This window comes from Musa acuminata, chromosome BXJ3-3 (assembly GCF_036884655.1).
Source record: "Musa acuminata AAA Group cultivar baxijiao chromosome BXJ3-3, Cavendish_Baxijiao_AAA, whole genome shotgun sequence".
Taxonomy (NCBI): domain Eukaryota; kingdom Viridiplantae; phylum Streptophyta; class Magnoliopsida; order Zingiberales; family Musaceae; genus Musa; species Musa acuminata.
The window spans coordinates 5,892,649-5,907,449 of NC_088351.1; the positions used below are offsets into that span (position 1 = coordinate 5,892,649).

At 39.7% G+C, this 14,801-nt stretch overlaps 3 protein-coding genes across 5 annotated transcripts; 1 reads left to right on the forward strand and 2 right to left on the reverse strand.

Annotated features, from left to right (window-relative positions):
- Positions 1–1,417: 1,417 nt before the first annotated feature.
- On the reverse strand, positions 1,418–3,884 carry LOC103977654 (chaperone protein dnaJ 6). 3 transcript variants are annotated; one of them, XM_065140691.1, is made up of 6 exons: positions 3,690–3,884; positions 3,507–3,597; positions 3,352–3,425; positions 3,214–3,270; positions 2,877–3,022; positions 1,418–2,031 (listed from the first exon to the last, which is right to left on the reverse strand). In XM_065140691.1, the coding sequence occupies exons 1-6, from the start codon at positions 3,798–3,800 to the stop codon at positions 1,998–2,000; spliced, it is 513 nt and encodes a 170-aa protein (XP_064996763.1). In that variant the 5' UTR covers positions 3,801–3,884; the 3' UTR covers positions 1,418–1,997. The 3 variants fall into 3 exon arrangements, with proteins under 3 accessions (XP_064996763.1, XP_009391503.2, XP_009391502.2); XM_009393228.3 differs by lacking the exon at positions 1,418–2,031 and adding an exon at positions 2,514–2,735 and having other exon boundaries at positions 3,690–3,883; XM_009393227.3 differs by lacking the exon at positions 1,418–2,031 and adding an exon at positions 2,514–2,738 and having other exon boundaries at positions 3,690–3,883.
- Positions 3,885–7,988: 4,104 nt separating this feature from the next.
- Positions 7,989–8,611, reverse strand: LOC103977655 (uncharacterized). The gene has a single exon (XM_009393229.3). The coding sequence runs from the start codon at positions 8,540–8,542 to the stop codon at positions 8,135–8,137; it is 408 nt and encodes a 135-aa protein (XP_009391504.2). The 5' UTR covers positions 8,543–8,611; the 3' UTR covers positions 7,989–8,134.
- Positions 8,612–10,389: 1,778 nt separating this feature from the next.
- Positions 10,390–11,148, forward strand: LOC103977656 (leucine-rich repeat extensin-like protein 6). Its single transcript, XM_009393230.3, has one exon. It carries the CDS (start codon positions 10,513–10,515, stop codon positions 10,993–10,995), a length of 483 nt encoding a protein of 160 aa, XP_009391505.2. The 5' UTR covers positions 10,390–10,512; the 3' UTR covers positions 10,996–11,148.
- Positions 11,149–14,801: the final 3,653 nt, after the last annotated feature.

A 14,801-nucleotide genomic window follows, 5' to 3' on the forward strand; every position in this document is an offset into this window, starting at 1 on the left:
AACTGAGAGGTAATTACATATTATTTCTTTTAGTTAGATCATTTTGATCATTAGACTTAAAAAATTTATATTAAAATATATATAGTTATAAAAATAAAATATTTAACCTCATTTAATCTAATATCATTAATTTTACCGATAGAAGATATAATATGTGACCGATAGCATGTACAGGAATGACATAATAATGATTGACAAAAAAGATAATTTTAATGTTCTAGATAAGACATCTATGTCAAAGTCGCTATGCAACTATATCAGTGGGAGGTAAGGTAAAAGCCTTGTGTCATATCAACAAACGTATGATGGTGTTGTGCCGATGCAAATGCCTCAGCTCTTGCTAATGCCCGTCGACATAGATGTAGAGTGACGCAGATAGAGAGTGGCATTGGATGAGGAAGAGGACGAAGAGCGATGTTAGGAGATAAGGCAAAGGGAGGCAACATCTGTGGCACCCCCTCGTGTCAGGATCCAAAGGGGCAAGGTCTGCATGCTCTACATCAATGATGGTGGTGGCGGTGTGATGTGAGGGGAAACTCTTGGGAATGACCCTCGCGCACCTTAAGTAACCTCTTAGGTACAAGTTCCACAACCTCGATGACATAGTCTCCAACTACTTCAATGTTATTAATGGCATCGACATCGAGGGCATATTTGTTGTCATGCTTTTTGCTACTCGCAATGGCGCCCGCTCACTCTTCCACGCTAACGACACCTGGGTTCCACGCAATGGCATCCTCATCGATCACAACAAAGCACCTCTTTTGAAAAGCGTCTACTTCTTCTTTATCCTCCCCCACATCGTCTCGTGGGGGCGATAGAGGGACTACGATTGATGTCAGAGGCCATGAAGTGGGTCATGAGGAGGCTTTTAGGGATTGACTAGCGCTAGCTACATAATATAGTGAAGACAATATTGATCCCATGCTACAACCTACAAAGCCTTGCCCCGCTTGTCTTCTTAAATGCCGATGCCTTAGAGAGTGAGAGCTTCGACTTTCAATCATGGGAGGTATATAGGGCCATGTGGGTGAAACCAACGTGGTTAGGCCGGTTCAAATCGACGAAATACGATCAATGGATTGCTCTATGACTCGTGTCAACGTGGACGACGAGTTAACAATGAGCAACCTGACGACCATCACCCACATCCTTGACAACAAACTTAACTATGTCATCTCTTCCATCCTCTCCCTTTGTCGACGTAATTGTAAAACGGTGCCGACGCAATTTCAGAGTAACACTAACGCAAATGCCTTAACCGAGAATGCTAAAATTATCTTTTTGTTTATTATTTTTGTGTTATTGCTGCATGTGCTATATCTTTCGTCGATAAAATTGATGACATTATGATAAATAAATTTAAATATTTTACTTTCATAAATATAGAAATTTTTTTCAATATAAAATTTTGAAGTCTAAGAATCGATATGTCAAAGTAGTCTTATTACAAGTTATTCATCTCTACATTACAAGCAATATAATTAGCTTTATTATAGCTATCAAGATCAAGTCGGTTATTGACCGCATAAACCAAATCACATGTCAAGCCGTGCATCCAGAATAATGGTTTTGAACAAATGAGCCCGGCTCGAAAGAACCAACCGAGACGAAGAAGTCCGGTCCGAATATGTACCTTCGACCGAATAATTGACATACCCTTAACCCGAACCGACATCCTTTGTTAGTTAGTCATGAATATATATACTGGGAAGGGATCACATCTTCCTTGGTTTCCTTCTTTCCGCCATTCTTGTATGGCCAAAGAATACAAGAACTAGACGATGAGAATGGCAAAACCGAGTTCTCATTCGGTAAACCATGTTTGTTGTCGTCATGGAATTTTCACATATTGGAAATAGACTCCAAACCCCATTTATGTGTAAGATATTACATTTCTTCACCCTCTTCAAGTTGGCTTTTGTTAGTCATCTTTTTGTGGCATAAGATGGATGATCTCCTCACCTCTTCGAGTCTTTTGAGTTTTGTTGGTGATCTTACCGCATCCAATTTGAGAGTTCGTTTGCAATACTACAAAAATTATTTCAATAAAACTATCTCAATTAACATGATAGATAGTATAAAAATATTGTTACTTTCATCTTAGTTAGTTGATATTTGATAGTATAGTTGTTTTTTATTATATTGTAAGGCATAACAATCTTTTATATTTTAATTTCATTCGTATTCACTTTGGCATTTGGTGCTAAACGCTTTCCAATTATTTCGTACTATTTACATTTTATCATATTAAGCACGTTTATAGTACATTGCTATAATTAATTATTTGACAATAATTTTAATTAAAACATGCAATTCTATCGATTGATTCATTGGTTCAACCAACGATCCGATGACAATAAACATAACATGCCAATGATCGGTTCGGGTCAACTTCTCAAAGATTATTTAATGGGTCATCTCATAGGATCCACGTTAAACGATGTTAAACTCATTTTCTCACCCCAAAGAGTTATTTAGTTTCTTCGATCACCACAACGAAGAACGAAGAATCAAATAAAACTATTGTGTCTGTCAAGATGACATTCGTTAAAATGACCCATGCGAATAAGAATAAATATCTTCAGATCTGCTCCCCACATCAAACGATTCCCCGATTCCACAGCCACCGATTCCTATGCCAGTTCCAGATCTGGACCACCTCATGGTGTGGAACCTCTAAAGCAGCTACGCACAAGGAAGAAGCGTGCGTGCAATTGGCGGTCATCGTCTACCTACTACAGTCCTTTACACGATAAGGACAACACAAAAAATATCGACCATGGCGACTGACTCGACTCCGTAGAACAAATTACCACCTTTATTGCATCTTTTTTCTTCCAATCAAGTACCGGATCAGAGATCAGAAACTTCACCTGCGTATCGGGCCGCTGCGGCTCCTCCTAGACGAATCGGACGGCACCCGACGGCCGTTCGCGTGGCCACCGGTGCCGCTGCTCCCCGAATCGCCGTCCACGATCTCCGCCAGCATACGCTGCAGGTCCTCCAACGTGTCCGGCTTCTGCCAGTTATCGTATTTTATTATTATTATATTCCAATTAAAATGTGAAAGAAATTGAAAATTCAGGGGAATTCTCGTCATTTGAATCAACTCTTCGCCCGTAACGCGGGTTGGAACCAACGGTTGATTCAGTGCCACGTACAGAAAACTCTTTAAGATCCACGCAGATTAACTGAGGTGAACGAGATTACCTCCGATTTCACCCCGTCCATCATCGCCAGCATCTCTTGCATGAAATCAGAAAAATCCTGGCCGTCCAAAAAACCAATATTATTTTTAAAAACTCGTGATGATTTATTTTTAGTAAAAAGGAAAAAGATAGAGAAAACCTGGTCGCCGTCGTCGTCGAGGGGGTCGTAGAAGCCGGCGTCGTACATGGCGCGCTTGCCCTTATCCGAGAGCACTGCGGGAACAGCAGACCGCAGCCTCCGTTAATGACTGCGTAATTAGCTTGTCGGGAGAACAAACAAGAACCGTCACTTACCGGAGTAGGCTTCCTGGATCCGCTGGAACCGCCGCTTCGCCTCCCCCGACGCCGCCGCCGGCTCCTTGGCCCACCGATCCGGGTGCCACTTCTGCCCAACCCCTCGGAAACCCCAGTGATCAGAAGAAACCCCAACGACAAAAGGAAGAAGACATGAGGGAAGAGATGATGGGGGCGACGTACCAGGGCAAGGCAGCGGTAGGCGGAGCGGATGTCCGAGGCGGAGGCGGTGCTACGGATCCCGAGGAGGGAGTAGTAGCAGGAGCCGTCGGATCCGGGCCCGGAAGCGTCCATGGACGGAGATCGATCACCACTATAGCATTAATGTGGCTTACAGGAGGGAGATCGGGGGCGGGGGGCGGGGTGCGAGAAAATATCTGAGGCGGGGTTTGGATTTCTTTAAAGGGCAATGTGAGGCTAAGGTTGCGGGGGCAGCAGCATAAAGAGGAAGGGGGTGAAGGTTCGAGAATTTCGAGGCCGGGAGATATTTTCCTGGGAGTCACACGAAACGCCCCGATAATTGGCGTGTATTATCTAAACTGCCACGCAGTGTTCATATGGTTTGGTATACCAACATGTCCAAGTGTTGGATATGCACAACGTGCTTCGTTCCCGATTCAATCAATTGCATGCGTGTTCATCTGCCGCTGTGTTGACGATTCGATTCAATTTTAAATTGATTTAAAATAAAATAAAATATAAATAAATTTATAATATTTAATTGTTATTTGATATTCAGATCTTTGTCCATAGATTTTATTTAGTAATTATAGAAAAGTATAAATACTGTAAATAAGGATTACAAGGCTAATAGATTGATTGATGAAGAAGGTTAAGGAGTAAGATGAGGAGGAGAAACACAATGTGTGAGGGGACAGATGAATGAATGAACGAGAGAAGGATATGGTAATCTATGGAGCCCAGTTGTTAGTATGACGTATGTTGCACAATGAATCTACCCCTAATTTGGAAGACGAACAAAGACAGCAAGTTGAACTAGCAATGCTTGATTGATAATGAGGTGACAACATAACCCCACATGAAAGAAACATTAATAGTGCTAAGCAATTGCACGAGACAAAAATAGCTGCAAGACCGGCACTCAGTGGACTATTAAATATGTGTAATCAAAGCTATGAACAACAATATATAAATAAGTGAAAGGAATAGGTTTATTTAGAGAGGTCGAGAGAAGGTTTACGTGAGAGGATATATAAGATTTCTCTTATATATATATATATATATATATATATATATATATATATATATATATATATATATATATATATATATATATATATATATATATATATAATGCATTACATGTGAATTACTTGCTATAAGAAGGACCCATTAGTAGTCCAATTTAAGAGGAAGGAGCAGTCAGTTTGAGATCACAAATAATTATCTTTGATCGAAATTTATCGATTCGGACAAAGGATTAGAATAGGATCAAGGGTTGATATTGTTACATTTTTGGAATAATCTTTCTCGAAACCATTACTATTTCATTTATCGAGTTAGATTCCAATCAACTTCCACTTCAATTGGAGACCTCATGTTCCTCAAGGGGAAGAGCTTCTCAAGTGCAGCTTTTATCTTCTTTCTTTTCCTCCATATTCATAGTTGATTAGCTAACTACAGAATAAATTTTGACTGTGTAGGAGGAAGAGACAATTTTTTTGGATTACAAAAATGCAATCAATATATACATGCTTGAAAGATGAACCAAACTTTACATGTATCAAAGACAAATATGCTATTTACAAACTTGAAAAGGATAGATATGTGAAAGCCCTTTTCTTATACATTTATGAGGTAAATTATTCATTAATGGTTATTCAAATCCAAGTTGGATACATGAAGGAACCGTTGATGCCTATCCAAGTTGGCCAACTCTTTTTGAGAAGATAGCTTATCCAACTGGACTCTCTTGCATAATATATATGTGAAACTGATACCAACATTGAAAGCAAGGGATGAAACAGAGATTTAAGCAGTAGAGAACTGTTTCCTATTTTGCTCAACGTTTTATTTTTTTTCTTTTTTCTTTTTTACTTTCAAAGTTTAAATATCACCTTATTTTTATCCTTTTGGAATCAGTATATTTTGTTGAATATCGAATTTTGATGATAAAATTAATTGGTGAATTAATGATCTAATCAATGTGTTAAGATAAGTGAGACAAAGATTAACTACGATCGTGAGAGAGATAAAATAATTAAAAAAGAATCAAAGTTAGCCTGAAGTCAATAAATGGGCATCGGGCCGGATGAATCGGTGATACACCGAAGGATCGGACGATGCAGTGAAAGTTCGCTGAGAGTTTGCCGGAAGATCATCGAAAGTTCACAAAGAGTTTGGTTGAACAATTGACGTGCCAGACTTATTAGATTAAGTGTATCATAATTGTTTTAGTCTTAATTATCATAGTTATAATTTTAATTTGAGTTACTTTTAGAAGAAATCCTACTAACTCGATTAAGGGCCGGTTGGATACCTCATTCAGCCACTTGGAGCCATATCAAAAGGTAGTACCGTCGACGGTGGTATCGCTGGCAGTTAATGTTGTTAGGTGGTGGTACCGTCATAGGCTTTATCAGGTAGTCGTATCACCCAACCCAGTGTCAATTTGCAAGTGATGTTACCGTCATTGTCAATACTCCGAAAACCTAGGATGATGCACTTTTTTACTCTATTTTTGAAATCATTGGGGCCTATAAATATCTCACTCTTTTCTGCATGAAAGAGCACGAAAAATGTGAACAAAAGTTTGAGATTTTGATAATAAAAGTGTTGAAAAAGTGTTTAATATCCTCCTCCTCCTTTAGTTTTGTGATCAATCTAAGAGTGGTTGAAGGCTTATAAAAGGTTATCTCCTAAACTTGTAAAAAAGAAAAAGAGTTGTAAAAGGATGGTTGGTATTCTCTCGTTGAAGAAGGATCATTAGTGGACGTTGGTAGTCTTAACAAAGGAGAAATCAAAAGTGGATGTAGGTCACGACGATCAAACTACTATAAATCTGGTGTGCTTTTTTTTTTTTACCATTTATTTCATATTTTTCATTCTCATCACTCACTAATTTACTTGCTCACTGCTCTCAATCACTTACGAACGTTTAAACATTTTTTTGGATATAAACTTTATCGAACGAATCTTTGAATCAACGTCATTTTTATTGAAATTACTAATTCATCCGCCTCTTAGTGCCGACTTGATCCTAATATATTTATCCTTGTAAATTTTAATATTGCTATGATAAGTTTTGATTGTCGATGTGTTGAGAATTTGGAGCCAACCTAGCTTAACTCGTAACAAGCGTCAACGTTAGGAAGTAACTAAGTTCTTTGTAAAATTACGCCAGGGTGTATTTGATAAATAACTTACCGTAAAATTAACAAGAGGGTTTGAAAGGTTGAAAATAATCGTATGAGCTCCCAAGTGACATATCTAAACACTTTTACGATGATAATTTTTTATAATGAATTAAAATAAGTTATTTGAATATAAAGAACTTTCATGATGATAGTTTTTGATGATAAATTAAAATTATCTTGAGTGTGAAGAACAATTGATTGAACCATCAAATATTATAATTAACATAATTGTATGTCATACTAATCCGATGACAATAAATAAGAGTTTGTATGATAAGGTGTGAGGTCACTTAATTATTTATACTTAAACCAAACTAAAATAGTAACCTAAGAACACAAACGCAAATCCAAACTAAAATTTTTATATTTAAATCCATCCCGAACAGACATAAAGAGTAAATAAACCTTGTTAAGTGAAAACTTTGACTCATCGACAACCCTACCTCACATACGGACACTCATATCCATTATGAATCTGAATCTGACGTACAATTTTATTCATAAAAAATTCGACTATAAAAAATTGAAATCCGGTTGGCATGAATCGCATGCACGCCTTCCCGACTAATAATAAAGAGCTCGACGACAGAGCTCAGTATTCGGTGAGCGGTGTGCGGTGTTCTCCACAGGGAAGAAAAGCCAACTCATAAAGAGATTCCACCGTCTCACCTGTCGCGTTCCTAACGCATTTCCCGTCCACTCACCGTAACGTAATCATCAACGCCGGAAACTCCAATTCGTCAATATCAAATCCGGTCCCCTACCTTAAAGAATCAAGTAAATAGCCGTGATTTTAAGCAGTCCTCAGCTACCAACGATAGCCACTGAGCCCCCTCTCTGTCATACCGCGTCTACCACCGCCTTCCCTACTCTCTTTTCCGTCGGACCTATCGCGAAAGGAGCCGCGGTCGCCTCCGTTGCTCTCTTTCCTCGTCGAGGGTGAGGTCTTCTTCCACAGAGGCACATCAACGAGGGCTGCTGTTGTCACGGCCCGCGAGGGTGAAAGGGTCGTACATATATAGGCACCCCTCACAGGCACCGTTGATTTGAATGCAAAGAACAACAAAACAAATCACGGTCGTACGTTGTCAGGACGTGAGAGGAGTTTCCAGAAAATTATGAATATTCTTTTATTTATATTACAATTTCTTGTTGGACAGTGAAATTAGAACACGAAATAGCTCAACACCATTAGTTACTACTAGGGCACGAGAAATGAAACCAACGCCGACGAAGAAGGGGAGGGCGCACCTATCGCCGGAGCGCGACGGCGCCATCGGCAGCCACGACCGGCCCCCGGACCACGAGCGACTTGTAGATCTCCACCAGCACCTTCTCGTCGTACTCCTTGAGCGCCGGCCGGGCGAGACCCGTCACCTCGACCCCGCCGTAGCCGTAGCCACCGTAGGCGACACAGTTGGCAAAGCCGAGCATCATCCGCACGTAGGCGTCGCGGATCCGGGCGAGGATCCGCCGGGGAGAGGCCGCGCGGAGGAAGCCGAGGCGCGGCGAGATCCTGATCCGCCAGAACCGGCGCCGCCGCCGACCTCCCCCGCCGAGCTCCGCCTTGCAAAGGCGCCGCCGGCCCTTCCCGCCGTCGGCGTGGTGGTACCCCCGCCGCTTCCAGTACCCCTTCAAGCCGCCCTTGTACGATTCCATCTGCCCGCGTCGCTTCTTCGTCCCTCCTCCTTCAGCGTTTATATTAATGGATCGAGTCGACACCGGTTAGTGAGCATTTAAAGCAGCGGGATGGCATCACTCGCGGTGGTTCAGCAGCAGCGAGGTGACCATTTAATGGGGCCGCGGTGGCGTCACTGTTTAATCGAGACCGTTCACGTCACGTAGTAGTTCCAACACATTAGGCTCGGCATCTTAATTGGTATTCGAAAAGATGGTTTATGATTTATTTAATTACTATATAAATAAAAAGATGATTTTTCTATAAAATATTTATATTTTAGATATTTTTCAACTGATATCTTCCATTTTATTTTTTAAAAATATAATTCCTAATTTGAAAAAACCTGTTTTTTCTTATAATTTTTCTTATTTATTATAATATTTTATCTCTTACAATATTTTTGATCTATTATAATATTTTGATCACTATGATAAAATATTTAAAAATATTTAAAAATATTTAAAAATACCATAAATGATCGAAATAAACTCTTAACCCCAATCTAAGACGTATGAGCCAAACTAGTAAAACCAAATAGCTCAAAAGTTACTCTTAATCCTTCCTTTTAATCTATATAAATAGGAGGACATGTTAATGTATTTAAGTTTTTTCACTTTTTTAATAAAGCTTCTTCGATAATTATTCTTATCTTCTATTATTTTCATCATATTTCACTTTTCAATTTCACCTAATAGATGCCTAATGATATCTATTATTATTGTAACCGATGTCGGAAGACATTTTGCTACGTAAGAACATCTACCTTCCAACAATCTTCACCATTATAACTCTATATTCTATTAATGTGCTAAAAATTACAAACATTATTTATGCACTTGAGATTTTATTTCTTTTGCATATGGTAAATGACTAAGGAGGGATTCAAGGTCAAACCTCACGATGATCTACCAGTCTAGATTAACTAATATAGTAAGCATCTTTAACAATATATTTAGGACCTTGAGGCTACACTTTATGAATGAGCTAATAAGATATAATCGTCACCTTTTGAAGTCATTATTTCACTTTTCATCTCCAAATATGCAATACAAGAAATTTGTAATGGAACAGGGTTTCTTAATGAGGTTGACATGGTATGGTTGTGCATTGTCATCGATGTGACACAAGAATGGTGTCCATGTGGAGCTGACATGATGATCTGGTACACATTGTGATTGGTAGCCAAATGGTGATCCCAAACCATTCCTGTCATACCATCACCACCATGTGGATATGGATGACACGTCATAAACATCTTTGTAATTAATACAAATAATAAATAGTAGAAAGTGTGCATATCGCACGCAAAAAAGGTTCCTATCGCTCTGCAATGCTGCCGTGGGAGACACCGATCTGAAACCAAGGCAGGAGATAACTCTTCGACTTCATGAAGCTAAGCAACAAGTACATCTAAGATGCCGAATCAAATCATAACCAGCTTGCTTGTATGTGTTGATGTCTTAGCTTGCAAGGTTATCACGGATACAGTAGTCCAAAAGGATCCACCAACACGAGGCAGCAAAAGGTGAATCGCACTGTAAAGAGGACCCATCCGCGCGCCCCCTTTCCCTCTCAAACGCCCCACTGTTCGCTTTTCCCTCGCTTTTCCACCTAATAAAGGCCACCACAACTTATTGCGCGTCCTATGGCACGCGTCCCCACCCGATTCACCCATCCATCGCACGTGTGACCGCATGCCTCATCCGCTTAGAAGCCAAGGTAAACTCGAATCCCGTTTCACACGCGTGAACCCGCTCTTCACACGTGTGTCTCGCGTGCGAGAGGACATATACTTGAAAATGAAAGCATTGGAGGGGCAGAATCGACAGAAGAAACCCCACCCATTCCCGGTCTTATTTCACACGCCTCAGGAACCATCCCCCGTCTCTCTCACTCGCGTCACTCTCCCTCTATCCCTCTCTCGGCGACCGCGAGGGGGAAAGGTTCGATGGCGATCCTCCCGTTTCCCCGAGCTTTGATCCCGCTGCTCCTGCTGCTCGCGGCCGCCGCCTCCCCGCCGCCGGTGATGGCGTCGAGGGCCGCCGTCCGGGACGGCACCTCCTGCACAATGTGCGCCTCCTGCGACAACCCTTGCCAGCCCGCTCCTCCTCCTCCGCCGCCGTCACCGTCCACCGCCGAGTGCCCTCCGCCGCCGTCGTCCACGCCCGGCACGTTCTACTACTACTCCCCTCCGCCGCCGTACGTCTACACCTCACCTGCCCCCCCTTCCGGCGGAGGCTATTACTACCCTCCGCCGACCAACGTCTACTATAAGGCGCCGCCGCCACCAAATCCCTTCCTACCCTACTTCCCCTTTTACTATTACAGCCCTCCCCTTCCCTCAAATTACTACTCCGGTGCCGTCCCCTTCCAAAATCCCTCATCCCCCTTCCTCTTCTCTTCCATTCTCCTCTTCGTCTTCCTCCTGTAGGAGTACTCTTCCACAAATACCCCCAAAATGCCCCTCGCGCTCAGATCAACACACGATCTCCATCTGCAGCAGTAATTCTCGATTTCCAGATATGTACTCTGTTGACACAATCTGTAATTTAGTCATATTATAGTTCAATTTTTACTGTAATAATTATAAGGGTATTTCTTTTTCTTTTGATCCACACACACATGGAAGCATCGATAAGAGTCGAGTGGACATGTGGGTGGGGGGTGGGATGGGCCGCTGTGCGTCACATAGGGTGGAGTTTGGTGGTTGGTGGCATGTTATGCTTCGAGAATGAGGAGGACGCCCAATAATTGCTGCTTGATTTCATACGCCTTTGATGGGAACGAAACTGGCGATGGGTGGGTGGAGGGTAGCAGAATTCGTGGAGTTATTGCAGCCCACGTCGATCTTTGCTTTAGGTAATTACAGTGATAATGCATTTACTATTTAGTCCTCTTGCTTCAACCAGTGATGGGTCCCACTCTACGAGGCGGTTAGTGTTCTCCACGTTGAACGGCTGGTATGTAAAGATGACAGCAGTCGTGGTGTGTTTCGTCCTGGCGCCACCGACCCATCTACCCCTCCAATGATAGGAGACAGATGTGGGACCCATACGACATTTAGCGAAGGGACGTAACGTCAAGGGCGGTGTTCTGGTGGTGGGTGAGTTCGGTCAAAAAAAAGAAAATAAAGGACGTCTGCTACATCGTGTATCGCGAAGAAACTAGAAGGTTCGAGCGTCCTTTGGAGGACGTTTCTGAGTCCGTCTTGAAGCGAGCGTCCGGGTGAACACTTTTTTTGGTACGTCACCTCAAAAAATGTGACATCCATTAATGGCTTTCCCGTGAATGACATATCCTCGTCGGATTTATTCTACGGCGAATGTAATTACCATTAATCTCTAATAATAATATTTTATTTACTTGTACGTTATTAGCATTTAAAAAAATATATAATTACATGATCTTTTATGGAAAAAAAAGATAAGATAGTAAAATACATAACATTACAGTAAGATGGACCCTAAATCATTTGTTAGGGAATAAAATATCAGCATAGAAAATTTAGAATATTATTTTTCTCCTATATTTATTATTGATTTTGATTGTCTTAAAGTTTCATAATCGAATTTAATTTTTTATAGGGCTTGTCACAAGTTTGATATTAAAAGATGATTAGGTTTGGCATAGGTCATGCAAAACACATTTGGGGTTTACATCAACAAAGATCACTTTGATATGATGTATAAATTAGCATTGAGAACTTAAGAGATTGTGAGATTTGGATAGTTGAGAATTAAATAGAGTTTCTCTCATGTAAAGTAGGTTTTAGTAACCGTTGAATGTAAGAGAAAATTAATTTATGAGATTGATTATGTAAAATCTTCTCGGATTATTCGGACAAGAAGAGTCGATTAAATCATTATGATTGGCTAACTTATTGAATTAAGAAAACATTTGAGTAGGTGTAAAGTTGGGAGGAATATAATATTTGAATATCCACATATTAAAGCTCCTTATCAATATCTAATATCTAAAAACATTAAAATTACATATCCTCGTTCGATTAATTCTATAATAAATGTAATTACCACTAATCCTCGAATAATAATATTTTGTTTACTTGTAAGTTATTAGTATTTGAGAAAATTTGCAATTACATAAACTTTTATGGACCAAAGAAATAGATAAGATAGTAAAACAGCATCATAACATTACATTAATATGGACCCTATAAAATATCAGCATTCAAAATGTAGAACATTGTTTTTCTCCTGTATTTACTGATTTTGATTGTCTTGAAGTTTCAAAATCAAGACATAATGTGTTGAAGTGAGAAAACATTTGAGTAAGTATAGAGTTGGGAGAAACATAATGTTAAATCCCCTTATTAATATCTAATTACCTATTTATCTCATTTTATTTGGAAAATATTCAATATGTATTAGTTTATTCTAATTTCACGTCATATTTGAGTTATATTAGGCTTGACATATACACTTGAATCGAGTTCATAATGGTCCAAGCCAAAGAAATGAAATAGATATTACATAAATGACATATAGTTGGTGGGCCCTTCCCACCCATTTGATGGTGCCCTAACTAGAATCCATTATTGTTCATAAAGAACAAACCAGTGCGATGGAATGCAATCAATGCTAATAGTGCAATAGGACGCAAGAGAGGCAAAATTATGTCGCATTCTTCTCATTCTCTTTCTAAAGACTCTTTAGAGACTTCCTTTAGGACGACAGCTTCCGCACTCAGTGCCAAACATGTTGTTGTCTACAATATTATGCATCAAAATTTGTACCCTCTCTCTCTCTCTCTCTCTCTCTTGGATTCCTTCGTTATAACAGTTATTCTTGGGTCTCTCTCTCTCTCTCTCTCTCTCTCTCTCTCTCTCACCACATGAACCATTTTCGATTTGGCATGTGGAAATGTACTGAGGATGGCAAGTAATATGCTAAGTTCCAGCTGATGGATTCAAGACATGGATGCACGATTACAGATCTGTTGTGGAAGCTATGAATACAAGCTTCTCTCACTCAAAACATACCTCAAAGTAGTGTCCATCATGAATCTCCTTAGCTCACAGTCTTCTTCAAGTCCACCTTACAGTGCAGAAGTGGGGACTGACCCTTCCTCCTTACCTGTACCCACAGAGCCAACCTCCCTGGCTCCACCCAATCTCTCGGCCCCACATCTCTTCTCCTCGAGGGATCCACCCCATTCCAAAGCATTTTCGTACGCTAATTACATATTATCTTTTATAGTTAGTTATCTTTTATATTTTGATCTTTATATTTTTAAAATATTATATTATTTTTTATATTATTATAAAAATAAAAAAAATATGTATATTTATTTATCCCGACGTTATTAATTTTACTAATAAAAATAAAAATAAATAAATAATTTTAATATTCTAATCGGTGATGGTGAACGATGTCAATGGTAACAAACGACGTTAGTGGTGGTGGACAATGATGTCATTGAAGGCCACCGGTGACTATTGTGGTAAGGAGAACGACGATAAGAGATGAGAGTCATTTTGTATTTGCGTTGATACTGACGCAATTGTCGAGCAATTCTTTTATCATTCTACATTTGCATTAATATTGATGTAATTGTCAAGCGATGAAAGAGCCACTGATGCAAATGTCAAGTGGCACCGCTCGACAACTGCATTGATGCTCTCTGTATCTACAGAGTAGCCCTCACGTCTCATTGCATCTCTTATCGACAATAGCCACCCACAACTCCTAGCGGTATTGCTATCCATCACCACAAACTGTAATATTAAAATTATCTTTTTATTCATTGTTTTCATATTTTCATTAGTAAAACTGATATCATTAGAGAAATGAACATTTATATTTTACTTTTGTAGTTATATGGATGTCAATATAATTTTTTAAAACACAGATCAAAATACTAAAGGTAATTAACTATGAATAATTTAAAATTAACTCGTGCTTCTTCTCATAACTTTTTTTAATATTTAAATATGTATTTTTTAGTAGTGTTTAATGTTTAATATTTTTTAATCGATTCAAAATCAAATTAGAATATTTAGTTCCGATTCCAATGGAATAGACCCGAAACTTAAGCGTCTAGTATCAGTTTCGATTGGGTTCGAAACCATGAAATCATTGTTTGATAATTCGATTGTGAGGGCTATCCATCTTTCTCCATGAAACCACGAAATCATTCCATCTTTCTCTTTACATTTTTTTTATGCTCTTTCCTCTTCTACAAAATTTCAGCAGTGGCGTCCCATCTAAAGCATCATAA

Coding starts and splice junctions, on each gene's coding strand:
- LOC103977654 (XM_065140691.1), bottom strand. CDS start 3,800: ATGGACGCTTCCGGGCCCGGATCCGACGGCTCCTGCTACTACTCCCTC. Junction 3,426..3,506: donor GATCCAGGAAGCCTACTCCG/GTAAGTGACGGT, acceptor CTGTTCCCGCAG/TGCTCTCGGATAAGGGCAAG. Junction 2,032..2,876: donor CGCAGCGGCCCGATACGCAG/GTGAAGTTTCTG, acceptor TAATTTTTGTAG/TATTGCAAACGAACTCTCAA.
- LOC103977655 (XM_009393229.3), bottom strand. CDS start 8,542: ATGGAATCGTACAAGGGCGGCTTGAAGGGGTACTGGAAGCGGCGGGGG.
- LOC103977656 (XM_009393230.3), top strand. CDS start 10,513: ATGGCGATCCTCCCGTTTCCCCGAGCTTTGATCCCGCTGCTCCTGCTG.